The sequence below is a fragment of the Crinia signifera genome, chromosome 8, assembly GCF_055691185.1.
Source record: "Crinia signifera chromosome 8, ASM5569118v1, whole genome shotgun sequence".
NCBI classification, from domain to species: domain Eukaryota; kingdom Metazoa; phylum Chordata; class Amphibia; order Anura; family Myobatrachidae; genus Crinia; species Crinia signifera.
Window position 1 is genome coordinate 22,496,749 of NC_139224.1, and position 14,959 is coordinate 22,511,707.

Consider the following 14,959-nt stretch of genomic DNA (forward strand, 5'->3'; position numbering starts at 1 on the left):
GCGTGCCTAGAAATGTTTTGCTCCTCTTCCCAAAAAGGTTTCTGGTGCCCCCCTACAATAATAATATTTTTTTTACCTACATGCTCATTTCTAGAGGTTCCTATGCACATTGCCAGGGACTGACATGCTTGTTGCCAGCGCACCAACATCCTGACACTTCAGGGTATCTCTGTATGCCCTGCACTCACCTGACAGACACTAGAGTTCCATTAGGACCTCTAGCACCTGTCTCCTTCAATACTGCATTTTTGCAGATCCCATGCAGATGGCCAGACTGACTGAATCTTCCGCAACCCCCCCTCCCCAAAGAAAAAAAGTCTGCAGTGCCCTAGTTACAGTACAGAATTGACAATTGTCCATTCAAATCTCAGGCTTATCCTGCACACTGACATTGTTTGCATGTCAAATTTTTCCTGTTCTGGTGGTCTGTATGACAATCACACGAGGTAACAACAGCATAGTAACTCTTCTGGAGTGTCTCCTTGTGGCTTTTGTTCCTATACATCAGCAAAGGAGATTGAGCTGCGTCCACAGAGCGAGCTGTAACCTTGTGAGCGCTGCTTCTGGGAACTGAGCTCACCCAGCTGCATGCGGAGACTGCAGGGAGGAGGAGAGGGAGAGACGCGGCTGCTGCGGGCTGGGCGGGAGTGCGCACATTGCTGCCCCGCTCCCTCCCCTGGTGGGATTGGCACTCGCTGATCATTGTGTCCGCGCTTTATCTCGCTCCCTCTGACTCATGGAGGTCGCTATGAATGGCGCACCGAGCTTTATAACCATTCAGGAACATGGTGCGCCTAGACGAACCTCATTCAAACACAGACACACTCGCTATCTTCAGCAGCAGAGAGTCCTCCTCAGAGATCAGCCCTTCCACGCCGGCGCTTCTTTCCGTCCCCTCACCATCGGGCTTCGTGCTGACATCCTCCGCGGAGCTCCGCTTGGATATAGCCCCTGGCTCCAACCTTCTTTATTATGAGAAAACTGCTGTGCTTGTGTCTATTCTCCAGCGCTTTCATGCTCCTAGAGTCCGGGCAAGCGGCAGTCATCACTGGGGTGAGTACGGCTCCATCCAAGGAGAATTACATGGCGGCGGCGATTCCGGCAAGAGCTCGCTGAGGTGCACGGTGCGCGCCCTTTTCCAAGCGTCACGTGACCCCGGGGGAGCCCTCGAGCCCTTTCCCCCCCTTTCTAAACTGAGGGGTATAAATATATATATGTGTAAATGTGTATATATCTATAGATTTATTTATATATGGTCATATATGTCTGTGAGTGTGTATATATCTATAGATATATTTATATATAGATATTCCTATAGATAGATATATTATATGGATATACTATATGACTATATATTATATCTGTGTCTAAAAGGTTATAGCTAGTTCACAGATTTATTAATATGCTGATATCATTCTGTGCAAGTACCAAACTAATGTATTAGTTATTATTAATTATATTTATTTTGCTGTATTTCCTGTATATGGGGTTTGAACTTTCTATGTCATTTATAGCATTACCTCTCTTAAGTTCAGTCTACTTTATTCCACTAAGTAATTTTGATTTTGGATATATAATACAGCTTTCAGCTTTTTTTTTAGCTTGTGCTTTGACCCAGTTTTTATCTGATTTTGGAACACGGGTTGGATCCTGGTCCCAGCTGTTAGACTCTTTCATAAAATACATGAAATTCCCATAGGTAGCCTTTGGACCAGAGATTTTGCCGGGTAAAGCTGTCTTAACCTGGGACCTCTCTCTGTGTGTAAAGGTCCACCTGGGTTCAAACTCCCAGGTCCTCAACTCTGGATCTCCAACATTTTTGATCCAGGTGGAACGTTGTACAAAGAGGACTCGGGTTGAGTCGTTTTGCCTCCTATTTACTGGGTCATAATCTCTGTGTGAAAAGAGTACAATTGATCCATGATTTTCCTTGTTAGCCACGGTTAATCTATTGAAATAAATTAGTAAATCAATTAATTGGGGGGGGGGGGGGGGGGGGGACGACTCTTGCTCAGGTGCCCAGAATGATTATTATTTTCCACTCCAGAACATATGTAGCAGTATTTTGCTTCATTTTCTTTGATTTCAAAGAGATATTGTTAAATTCACTGTTGAAATGAAAGAACTGTTTATTGTTTTCATTTTTGTCTCCTTTTAATTTATAAGTAAATAATAATCCTAACCATTAATTTACCCACGCTGCTAAAATACAAACAGACATACATTGGATGATTAGTTTACATAACACTTCCTGCAGAGATTCAAGGGATTTAGACGAAGAAGATATTCATTTATGAATTAGGTTGGTTTCAAAATAGAAAAAGATGGTAATCGCACTGTCATTTCTTAGAACAAGTATCATTAACATATTCAGTATTTTCCAAAACACTTGACAAATGACCAAGTGTCATTTCATTTATTACAGATAAACTCATGATTTTGTTTATTTGTTATTTTATCTCCTACATTATGCAGACTTTTTATAACTTAATTTGTTTCCAAAAGTACTGATTTATTTTTTGTAAGCTAATCATAAATGTATTACTTTGTTTAGTATTACTGCAATTTGTGCCAATATTTTATATATTATAGTATATTTTGAACATCAATTAATTAGCACTCAAATGGTTAAGCACATCTCTTTAAACATATCATAGTAATCAATCATATTAGTTTATGTCCTTTTATTTTATATACTCATTAAAGTTTACTATTATTAATACACTTTAGGATACAGTGAATATCACTTAGGATAAGATGTATTTTGTATATTTATGGGTTTATGCTTAGTTGTTTTCTGGAAAAATTTGTTTTTATGCTGTGGGTTGTTTTTTTGTCAACTTCATCAAACTCACCACTGTACAATAAGTGAACTATGAAATGAATATAAAAGAAGTAAATTACTAATTTGGCACCTGTCCTTTTACTAACAATTAATTATTGCAAAGATATATTCAATATTGTGTGTCCTGACCTTGGACTATTTGGAAAATTACTAATCTCAGCAAATCTGCCATTAGTGGAATGGAAGCCTTCCCTGTTGCGAGCCAGGGCCTTAGACAAAACAAAGGAGTAACATTTGTAAGAGTTGCAAATGAGTGAATGATTGTATAGTTTCTAGAAGAGAAAAATGGATATTGCAACACCTATTTGCAAAGGGAAAACAATTTAATTTATACATTGCACTCTCAAAATTCCAGAATAAAAAAGCATATCATCACCAACAGGTGATACAGGTTTGTAGGGAGGTCTCATCAACCACTCCTGTGGTTCTTTTCAGGCTCTAGAACCTTTATCGGAACTCCAGGGTGGGTGGGCAGTGAAAACAAAGATACCTATGTCAGCATAAAAGGGTAAATCATCCAGCCACGGGTACACCTGCTTAATGCATTTCGGACCTTCGAGTCCTTCGTCCTAAGCATGATGTAGCCCGTGACTGGAGCAGTTTAAATAACAGAGCAAATGGCACCAGATTCTCACACTCCCGGCCACGTTTTCCGGGACTGTAAGTTAGTCATACTTCCGCCGGAAGGTGATCGCCAGTGTTTTGCGTACCACTGTGCATTCCACCTTGCGTTCCAGTGGCGGAACTATGATATCCGGAACGCACGGTGGAACGCAAAACACGGAGGTATCTTTGTTTTCAATGCCCACCCACCCTGGAGTTCCGATAAAGGTTCTGAAAAAAGGAGCCTGAAAAGAACCACAGGAGTGGTTGGTGAGACCTCCCTACAAACCTGTATCACCTGTTGGTGATGATATGCTCTTTTATTCTGGAATTTTGAGAGTGCAATTATAAATAAAATTGGTTTCCCTTTGCAAAAAGGTGTTGCACTATCCATTATTCTCTTCTAGAAACTATACAATCTTTCACTCAAAAATATAATTGTGTTTCCCTCCTATATCCCTATAGATTGTAAGCTTGCAGCAGAGCTCTCCTACCTTCAAGTCTGCCTGTTGTTACCCAGTTTGTTTTATCACTTTCTACTATTGTAAAGGGCAACGGAATCTGCTGCGCTATATAAGAAACTGTAAATAAATAAAAACTAAATAAAAAAAAGAAAATATAATAAGTTACTTGTGTATTATCATGGTGCCCCCATTTCCATCGTAGGGCATTGCATCAGTCGAATGCGATGCGACCCGATTTTTAATTGTACTGGCACCCTGATGGGTGATTCCTATGTTAAATGCACCCCCAGACCCGTTTTTTTTAATTGTACAGGCACCCTCATGGGTGATTACTATATTAAATGCACCCCCATTTTTAACGCCACCCCCACTATCAGCGCCAACCCGAAGCGTGGCCAGCCCGCGAGGGGCGGCGGTACGCGTCCTCCGACCTTTTCATACCCCCACTATCCACGTTGGTGTGGAGTTGATTTTATATAGTGTGGCAAGCGCAGCGAGCCACCGAGCCCAAAGCGTGGCGAGCGGACGCGGATTACTTCACATGTATTCCGCGTCCCCTCGCGGTGCTCGCTGCGCTCGCCACGCTGCGCTCGCCACGCTGCGCTCCCCACACTATATATAATCAACTCCACGTCGCCGTGGATAGTGGTGGTATGAAAAGGTCAGAGGACGCGTACCAGCGCCCCTCGCGGGCTCGCTGCGCTCACCACGCTGCGGGTTGGCGTTAATAGTGGGGTGGCGTTAACAATGTGGGGGCATTTAACATAGTAATCACCCATCAGGGTGGCTGTACAATTAAAAATTGGGTCTGGGGGTGCATTTAACATAGGAATCAGCATTCAGGGTGGCTGTACAATGTAAAATCGGCTATAATCGCATCGCATCGCATGCCATTATAATGAAATGCGATGCGACGCGATATTAAAATTGTACAGACAGCCCTTGAAACCCTGAAATCGGGTCCCATCGCATACCTTAATTAGTGGTATGCGATGCGATGGGCGCCGTGATAATAAACAAGTACCTATAATAACAATAAAAATAAATATAAAAATAAATAAAAATGTATATTGTATTTGTTAATTCTGCAATAATTTGGGGTGAGTGCTGTATTTTTTAAGCACAGTCTATTTGCATTTTTATAAATTGACTTTATATTATTAACAACATTTGAAGTCCTTGTCTGGGAATACATATGGATGACCAGCGGAGAGAATTCCAGCGGTCAAAATACAGATGACGGCATCCGATAGAGGGAATCCTGAAAGGGGTCAGGTATACTTACCTTTCCCCATGCCTCCCCCCCTCCCATTGCCTAACCTCCCCATTGCCTAACTCTAACCCCCACAACTTAAACATAACCCACCTGTCCCACAGTCTAACCGTAGCCCCATCTTCGAAGTAATCATTTCATCTGTGACTTTATTTTAATGCCGGTATCACTCCTTCCCCTGGTGTAAAATCATGCACTTGAATTCAGGGAAGGACTGCGATGCCTACTTTTTCCACCTCCAGTTGCTGTAATACCACTTTATGCATCTTTAGACACAACCATGGCTTACACTATCAAAACTTGCACTTGCCCAGCGATGCTATGTGCAGATTCTCTGTCAGATTATGTCTACCAAGGTGAGCAATTAAGCATCTTAGTTCCCAAACAGTTTGACAAATCTGTCACTCCCATATCAAGCTCATAGCTACCTCTCACTAACCAGCCATAAATGATCAGCACATTTCCAATACATTCTTGTATTTTGTGTCTCAATAGCAACTGCATCTCTATGCATAGACACGATTATGGTTTGTGTAGGGATTATCAGACACGCGCAGTAGCAAAAAAAAATTGGTCAACTCTGTGAGCATCAGTACTTGTGTGACTCAGCCCCACTGTGTGATTTGCCAGCATTTGGAGATCACTTGCCACTGACATATTTTCACAAAATGATACAGGATAAGGTAACCCAGATTTTAAAAGTTTTACAAGAGGCATATAAAGTTCTATTCAACATTTTAGTACATAATCTAAAACTGCATGGAATACAGTTTCTTTTCTATTGGTTTTGAATAAGATATGGTCATTTAATGGTGTATAATAGCCTACAGTTCATTAATGGTTCTTGGTTGATGTTTATAGACCTCAGCTCTCAGATGGCCCCATTGTCTGTGTAGTGGCCTTCCATGAAGCTTATAACCAGACAAATGAAATTCAGCTTTGTCAAGAATTTGCATCGATGACACTGGAAATGACCCGTCGAATGATGCAAAACTTTAGAAATCAACTGCAAATGTATATTATGAGTGAATGCCACCATCTGGACGATATCATGTTGAAAATAAACTGTATTCCAAGCACTTTTAGATTATGTACTAACATTTTCAATAGCATTTGTAATGCCTTTTTGTTAACCTAAAAAATCTGGGAAATTTTTTGCCTCATCTAGTTTAATTCTGCATTATTATTATTATCCTTTTTTATATGGTGCCATAATGGATCTGCTGCGCCCAATTACAGAGTACATAAACAATTAAACAAAACAGTGGTGTACAATTGAATACAATAGGGGACTGTGGAAAGTGAAGCACTCGGCAGGTAAAACAACACGACCGCCAGCTCACCACTCATCACCCAGCATACATACGCAAATTTTGAGCACAAAGTAGCTTAAAACTCCAAGTGAGCTACTTTCAGCTCAAAATCTCTATGGGCCTTAAGAGAAAGAAAAGCATATGAGGGAAGAGGGCCCTGCTTGTGAGAGCTTACATTTTATCAGTAAAGCAAAATTACTCTTGGATATATAGGCATTCATTACAGATTGAGGAGGAGCTTACATTTTATCAGTAATGCAAAATTTTTCTTGGATATATAGGCATTCATTACAGATTGAGAAATATATAAAATTGTGGTCTGCACCAATGTGGTTTTGTTTTAGCTGCTCTGTATAATTGATTAGTTAATATGATTTATGCTGAGGGCAGAGCATTTTAATGTAAATTGGGGAATATGGGTTTATGGTTGGACAAGATAAGAATGAAAAGAAAAAGAAAAAAATATTAAAATAAAAATCAACATAAAATAAATAAATAAGAGTAAATAAATTAATTAATGCCAATAATGTTTAAAGCTCTTAATAGTGCTTTGTTTGGAGATGGAAGGTGCCAGGCTTCTGTAGATGGATTTGCTGTAGTGCAGTGGAGAACACTAACTCACCCTAGCTGTTACTTGCAGGTATCTGTGTAGGTCTCATATACCTATTGGAATGCCCCTGTGGGCTCCAATACGTAGGACAGACAAAATGCAAACTAAAAATAATATATTATAAAACGAGGACTGGACACACAGTCTGTCAAATCATTTTTAAGAATGCCATAATCAAGACCCATCAAAAATAAAATTCATCGGCATCCAAGAAATAAACATTGGAGAGGAGGAGACTACGGTATATAAAGTCCTTATTACATTATTACAGAATGAAACCAAATGGCTCTACCATCTTAAAACCTTACAGCCACAAGGCCTCAATATTGACATAGATTTAAAAAGTTTCTTATAATTCTTTACATATTACTCTCAGTCTTATTCATCCTATTTTCATTTTTTATTCATTTATTTTTAATTTTATTTCTATTTCTTATATTTTTTCTTATTTTATTTTATCTTTATTTTTATTTTATAAACTTTTTATTTTATTTTTATTATTTATTTCTATTTTTGTAAATGCCAAAAGAAGAACAAGTGAGCACATGGTTGCCGCCAAAACCGGTGACCACTTCCTTAATAGGAAGCCATCCTGTTTTTAACAAAACCAATAAAGTTTTAAAGACATTTCAGAATAAAAAGCAGGCAAATACTGAAGTGTGCATCCATGATTAAGTGCCCCCAAGGTACGAAACGCGTAGGGGACGATACGGAGACCGGAAGTTCGGAAGCCGCTGCCCGGAAGTACACGCAGATGCTGAACAACACACGGAGCCGCCGACCCAACCCGTGGAGAAAGATATACTAGCACAGATACCCGCAAGTAACAGCTAGGGTGAGTTAGTGTTCTCCACTGCACTACAGCAAATCCATCTACAGAAGTACGGCACCTTCCATCTCCAAACAAAGCTCTATTAAGAGCTGTAAACATTATTGGCATTAATTTATTTATTTACTCTTATTTATTTACTTTATGTTGATTTTTATTTTTGTTTATTTTTATATTTATTTTAATTTTTTTATATATATATTTTTTTTCTTTTTCTTTTCATTCTTATCGTGTTCAACCTTAAACCCATCTTCCCCAATTTACATTAAAGCGCTCTGCGCTCAGCATAATTTATTACAGATTGTTTGCCAAACAGACATTTGATCAAAGTTAATGAACTGTAGAGTTTAAAATATAGGCAGTGAAGAAAGGTAGTGATTGGGTAAGCAAGAAATATTACAAAGAAAGCGGATTGTGGCAGTAAATGATTTGGGAACAATGGATCGGATTTAGCTTCGATCACTAATTAATGATTTCGCAAACGGAGCAGTGATCGAATGACTGCACATGCATACCGTACATATCACGTACAATACTAAATACACTTACTACATTATACTATCAAAATAAATCCCCATCGGTCATGAAATGTTTGCTAGCGCGCACAAAGACTCTCCGTTAAACAGATTCCTTGCTAGATTGTAACAATGTAGCCCTCCTCTATCTAGACCTCTATGTCAGATTGTTACTACCCAATTGGTTTATCACTGTTTCCAATTTTAATTCTCAATGGAATATGCTGCACTATATAAGAAACTGTAAATAAATAAAGAATTAATAGATTGTGATATGTGGACAGATCGCATATACAATATATACATGAAATGCTCCTGTTGTGAATGGGTTATATTTTAATTTACAGCTTGCTACTCTGAAGAAAAACCTTTTCACATATTTAATAAAATCCATGTGGCCTTCATAGAATGTTTTGCTGTTGGTTTCTTTTAGACAATCATTATACCTTTTTTGTCATCAATGGGATTTTTGCTTGATGGTTTTCCAATGAAATCTCATTTTTCTATTCTGTATTTTTGCCTTTGTTACATTGTAATAATTCTTTCCCACTTTATTAACAGGCTTGTGAAAAGGACCTGCAATGTGGAGGAGGAATGTGCTGCGCTATCAGCCTTTGGATAAGTAGTTTACGAATTTGTACTCCTCTTGGCAACGAGGGAGATGACTGCCACCCATTAAGTCATAAAGTAAGTTGTTACAAATATGCGCTGTTGTTACTAATATTATAATATAGTTGTGGATCGAAATGTCCAAAATATATAAAATTAGAAAATTGGGGGCAATTCACACCCGATCACTCAGGTCTGAATTCGCCCCCGGTCCCAATGGTGGGGGTTGGCGTATGCACATGTGCGAATATTCGCATGTGCCAACCCTGAGTGGAACGTTTTAGCCGTGTTTCACACTGGCCGGGGGTGTGTGCATGATAGTGGGCGGGAAGGAGGCGGAGGCAGGGGACCGGCCAGCAGTTTATGGGCGTGTCCAGAAAAAATTGGTAAGTGTGCCCCTAGAAAATGCTGGGAGTGCAACTGCGAATGCAGGCTTGCCCATGCATCCTTGGGGCGCCCGCCCACAATTCGGCGGATAGCAGGCATCTGAAAAGTAAGTAAGTAAGGCTGGAGAAATCATTCAATGTTGAGCGATCATCCAATGATTTCTCTTCCATGCGTTTGCATGTGAGTGGATGTGTAAGCGTACACATCCACACACATGCTAATGCGGCGATTCGATGGGCGGGGGGGGGGGAGTTTGGCAGGGCAGCGTTTACCGGCTTGCTATGCAGCGGATATACATAGCCTAGCGAGCAGCTTTGAATAAGGTCACATTGGGACAGATGTATTAAGCCTTACCAAGAGATAAATGCAAGGGTGATAAAGAGAGATAAACGTCCAGCCAATCACATCCCAACTGCCATGTTACAGACTGTGTTTGAAAAAAGTCAGTTAGGATGTGATTGGCTGGACGTTTATCTCTCTTTATCACCCTTGCATTTAACTATTGTTAAGGCTTAATACATCTGCCCCATTGTTTCCAGTACATGTGAGCAGAGGCGGATTGGGATGGAAGACCAGCCCAGGAAAGGAGGAGGGGTTTGTTGAGGGGGCAGGATCCCTCCTCATTGGATACAGTTACAGCAGTCCTTGTGTCTTTTCCTGCAGTTGTGTATGCGACTTTACGCTAATTCCTCTACAGTGCCCTTCCCTGGTATGAAAATCTAGAGTGAGGACTTTAGGAGCAAATTTGTAGGCAAATTACATTTTTTCCCCTTCCTTCCTTATATGAAATTAGGTGCCATTTTACACCAAATTGCCCAGCTATATTCTGTTTGTAGTTGTGAATGGTGGTAAAGACATTTGACCAATGACCATAATTGTCATAGGCACAGTCATCACAACCGATCTGATCAGTTTTACTACTTCGGCATGTAGAAGAGATAAATGGTTTGCCTGATCTAATTGGCATGTACCTAAATGCATATATACATTTCTTATGTCTTACAATTACAATGAGCACTGTGCAGAATGTCATCTGAAGAGAAACCTCATTTTACAAGCTGAATTCCCTGGGACATTTGTGACACAAGCAATATTGTGAAAAAAGGATTTAAAGGGGGGTGTTCAATTAAGTGCTGTTTATTCGACTAGTTTATAAAATGGCAATTTTTGCCGCTAATAGGTTGAAATTACTAAAGACAGTGCTGATTTTTTGACTAGTCCAAAAATAGTTAGGCACTGTTGAAAATGTGGATCAGCAAATTCCTCGCGTTTTCGGTGAAATTGCACCCATTTTCATCTATTTTTTTAGTCATTTTTTTTCACTGAAACAGTTTATACTTGAGTGAAACTGCATTGAGAAAAAAAAAATGACTAAAAACTGTCCACAACTGCCGCAATTGAATAGTAAAGCCTTTTTTTTTCCGGCTAGCCGAAAAGATGGACTTAATTGAATACCCCCCATATGGGTAAATTTACAAGGATCCAAGTTTTTAGTTGCACCTTCTCTTACATTTCAAAGTGTGAGTTAAAGGCTATTGCATTATGCTAGTCCATGGGAGATTTTTTATATGTTTTTTATATGTAATGTGAGTTTTATTACATGGTGCAAGTTAGGCAGGAGCATGGGCAGATAGTGAGATCCATGCATGCTTCTGTCTGTATCGTAGGATACACTATGGGGGAAATTTACTAAGATGAGAGATTTACTTATCACCTTCTAGAAGATAATAGATAGTATCTGATTAGTTGCCCATAGCAACTTCCCATGTGAAATAGTACATTTCCGCCTATATGCCGTAGACTTCAATGGGGCTTTCTCTCCATTTTAGTCTATGGGGAAAAGCTTGATTGACAGTGTTGCTGATCACAGCCAATCAGTGGGCAGCTCTTTGTAAAGTGCTGTCTAATTTCTGTACATCGACCTATTCAATGACAGTGATACACAGAATCTATCAACAAATTAATTAAAGGCCATTAAATAGACTCGGGTGAAAAAGGGAGTGCAATTTTATAGCCAAGGGCGTTAAAGTCAGAGGCTATCTGCCTTTTTAACCCGCAGTAAATTACCACAGGTAATTTAATTCCCCCAATAGTAGGTTTTTAAAAATCAGTAATGACAGTCATGTTTGTACATCAATGGGTGGGTTCAATTGTTTTTAGGTGCCAGTAGCTCCAGTCTAAAGGGACAGGTGCTAGTAAATAGTTTGTTTCACTGAGTCACGCAGGCGCCTATAACTTACAGCAGGCTTCTGATGCATTAATTAACAGTTTCTTATATAGCGCAGCATATTCTGTTGCGCTTTAAGCTAAGTTACACAGATGATTCACTCGAGATGTGTGTTGAGTGATCTGTGCTAAAGTAAGGGTTCATGCACCGCCATCGCTACAGGGCATACACACGGACCGATGCGTGCTTAATTTCTAAGCGATCTAATGAGATCGCTTAGAAATGGGACTTAAATCGCCCTATGTGTATGCCCTTTTACAATTGGAGACAGTGATTAGATGAGAGCTGTGGCCACAATAAAACTATTTAGTCCCATAATTGCATAACTCTAATTTTTACACCTTGTATTTTTTGTTTCCCTGTAGGTTCCATTTTTTGGCAAAAGAATGCACCACAGTTGTCCGTGTCTGCCGAACTTGGCCTGTGCGAAGCTGGATGACAGCAGATATAAATGTTTGCCGTACCTAAAGAGCAGTGATTTCTATTTGTAGTAGTTATCGGGTGTAATGAAAACAAAAATGTATTTTGAAGGATGAATTTTTTGTTGCCAAAAATTGTATTGTGAACTTTTTTGATGCTGAAAGCTAACAAGTACCATTATAGAACTGGGTCTCCATAACTGCAACTTTCAAGTCTTCCGAATGCTTGATTTGTTGCTACCCTGCTTGTTTTCCTATACCTCTCTAGTGAGAGCCAACCCTAATCAATTTGGTGCTCTAGGGGAAATTATAGCTGGCGCCCAATAGCACTGCAGCTGGTTCCGTTTCTCTGACAGCACCCCACTCCCAGGACAGCACCCAGCCTGCCTGCTGAGAGTTCTGATCACGGTAGGTGGCCAGAACAGAGCTGCTGGTGCCTTCTGCCCTTCAGTTGCTAGGCCTAGAATGCATGCCCCTGGCCATTGCAAATACCCTAGGCATTTGCCTACTTTCTAGCATACTATAAAACTACACATACAATATTCAGTTTTTGTGTCTATCTTTCTTTTTTTTTTTGTATGAAGCCTCTAGTAAGGATTTACAGTTTGTCATTCGACTACCATGGCAACCAGTCACATGACAAATTTATGTTCAGAGTGTCTTTGAAATGCCTAGCTCATACACAAGACCATACCCCCCCCCATCCACCTCCTACCTCCGTCATCATGTGCATTAAGGGATGGCTCTGATTCAGGAGACTTTGGGCCTGATTATGGTTTGATCGGACGGCTGCGTTTTCGCAGTACGGGCGATTATCGAAAGACCACCCATACGTACGGCCTGCAGTACACATGCGCGAACCATTCTTAAGAAGGGAGTCTGCGATGACTAGCCTCCTCCCAAGATTTCCCCGGCCGTTGGGAAGGAGGGCCGCTAACGTCATCCGGTGCTGTGATCAAGAGGAAAATTACTCGATGGTGAGTGATTTTTTCCCTCTGTGTGCACAGCTGCGAAAGCGTTTGCAGCCGTGCACAGGGACTTGTTGAGTGCGGTCGGCGTTTACCTGATCACTGGGCTCCGAAATCTGAATCGGGGCCTTTGTCTTCAGGAAACAGCTTGAGTAATTGAAATGCAAATATGTTCCAGCTAAGAGACAGTGTCACCATATCATTTGCACTTACATTTTTGAAAGGGAAATCTCGAAAAGCCTCATGTTAAACTGCACATAGCTTAAAACAATAAAAAGTAGGATTGCAGTTTTAATCCTGGGATAACTTGGTGAAAGTGTATGTGCATGATATAAGCCTCTTGTGCATGATTACGGAAGAAAGGACGCTTGAGCGGCATTACTATTATACTGCTAGACGGTATCTTTGCACAAATTACATTTATAACGCTAAAGTATTTTTTATAATTCAAACTATAATATTACTAATGGCTAAACCACATTACTAGCAAAGTACAATTAGAGTCTGCTCTGCTTTTTAATTTAATTTCTTTCACTTTGCTTCTTTAAATGCTTACAAATACAGTATCTAGCACAGCTAGCGGGATACGGCCATTAGATCTACAACAACTAGGTTGACAAGCATTGGGTCGACAACACTAGGTTGACATGCAGCAAGGTCGACTTGGGTTAAGGTCAACATGGCTCAAGGTTGACATGGATCTAGGTCGACCTGACATTAGGTCGACACAAGCATTAGGTCGACATGGGCTAGGTCGAAAGTCAAAAGGTCGACATGGGGTTTTTCACTGTTTTTTTGACCCGACATGTGCCGACAGGCAGTATTACATGCCCTACCATTCACTAGGGCGTGGTGGGAGAATAAAATAGTGTGCCCGAAGCATTGCGAGCAAAGCAAGCTATGCGAGGGGATGCGGTGCAATTCAAACTGTGTCCATGTTGACTGTGTCGACATCCGGGTAAAAAAAAGTGAAAAACCTTATGTTGACCTTTTGACTGTCGACCTAATGGTTGTGTCGACCTAATGTCATGTCGACCTAGACCCATGTTGACCTTAACCCATGTCGACCTTGCTGCATGTTGACCTAGTGGTGTCGACCCAATGCTTGTCAACCAAGTTTTGGCCGACCCAACGATCCCAACCCCAGCTAGAAGGCCCCACAGGTCCCCGAGTGTGCAATAACATACCCTGATCTGCAATGGGACAGCTTCGCCCCAGCACTAACATTTCCTCCTATCCAAACAACTGATTGGATCAAGACATGATACAATGTACATTAGAAATCTTTTGTTTGCTGTAATCCTGGCACATCATGAGTGACGACATGCCCAGCACTACTTGTTACTACTCCGCACACAATTGTAAAGTTGTGTTTTTAGTAAATCCACCCCAGACTAGGAAAAGTAAGAGAGTTGTTTTTCCACATAAAATAATATGTTGTGTGTTACAGTTACTTTAATTAAGTGAATTTTTAATGTAGCTTTAATGATTTATTGCAAAAGAGAAATAAATTATTTTACATATACTGTATGTTATAAATGATGTTATCTTTAAAGAGGGGCTTGATGCCTATATGTGATATTATAATATTATTTATTGCGCATTTTTTGGAAAAAACAGATATATGCCTAGGGATAACCATCGACTATTGATGATTCAAAATCATTGATGGTTTTTGGCCGATGTTGAATACTTTTGCCATTGATGGGGGATAACCAGAGGGTTTCCACCCCCACTTTCTGATTGGCCTATGGGCCAGTCATTCGAAGAGAGTTTGTAACTATCAATGGCTGGTTGCACAATTCCAGCCATCGATGGTGACTGCACCGATGGCCATCCCTATTTTGTCACTATAGATATATGCATTGGCCAATCCAATAAACAATGAACGAAGGGG

The 14,959-nt window shown here is 40.3% G+C and overlaps 1 protein-coding gene across 1 annotated transcript; it reads left to right on the forward strand.

Annotated features, from left to right (window-relative positions):
• The first annotated feature begins 635 nt into the window (after positions 1-635).
• PROK2 (prokineticin 2) lies at positions 636-14,587 on the forward strand. The gene is made up of 3 exons (XM_083155975.1): positions 636-1,053; positions 9,014-9,139; positions 12,041-14,587. The coding sequence occupies exons 1-3, from the start codon at positions 973-975 to the stop codon at positions 12,164-12,166; spliced, it is 333 nt and encodes a 110-aa protein (XP_083012101.1). The 5' UTR covers positions 636-972; the 3' UTR covers positions 12,167-14,587.
• The last annotated feature ends 372 nt before the right edge of the window (positions 14,588-14,959 follow it).

Excerpts from the sequence above, each read along its gene's own strand:
- PROK2 (XM_083155975.1), top strand. The coding sequence starts at position 973 with ATGAGAAAACTGCTGTGCTTGTGTCTATTCTCCAGCGCTTTCATGCTC. Across the intron at positions 1,054-9,013 it reads AAGCGGCAGTCATCACTGGG|GCTTGTGAAAAGGACCTGCA; the intron begins GTGAGTACGGCT and ends CTTTATTAACAG. Across the intron at positions 9,140-12,040 it reads GCCACCCATTAAGTCATAAA|GTTCCATTTTTTGGCAAAAG; the intron begins GTAAGTTGTTAC and ends GTTTCCCTGTAG.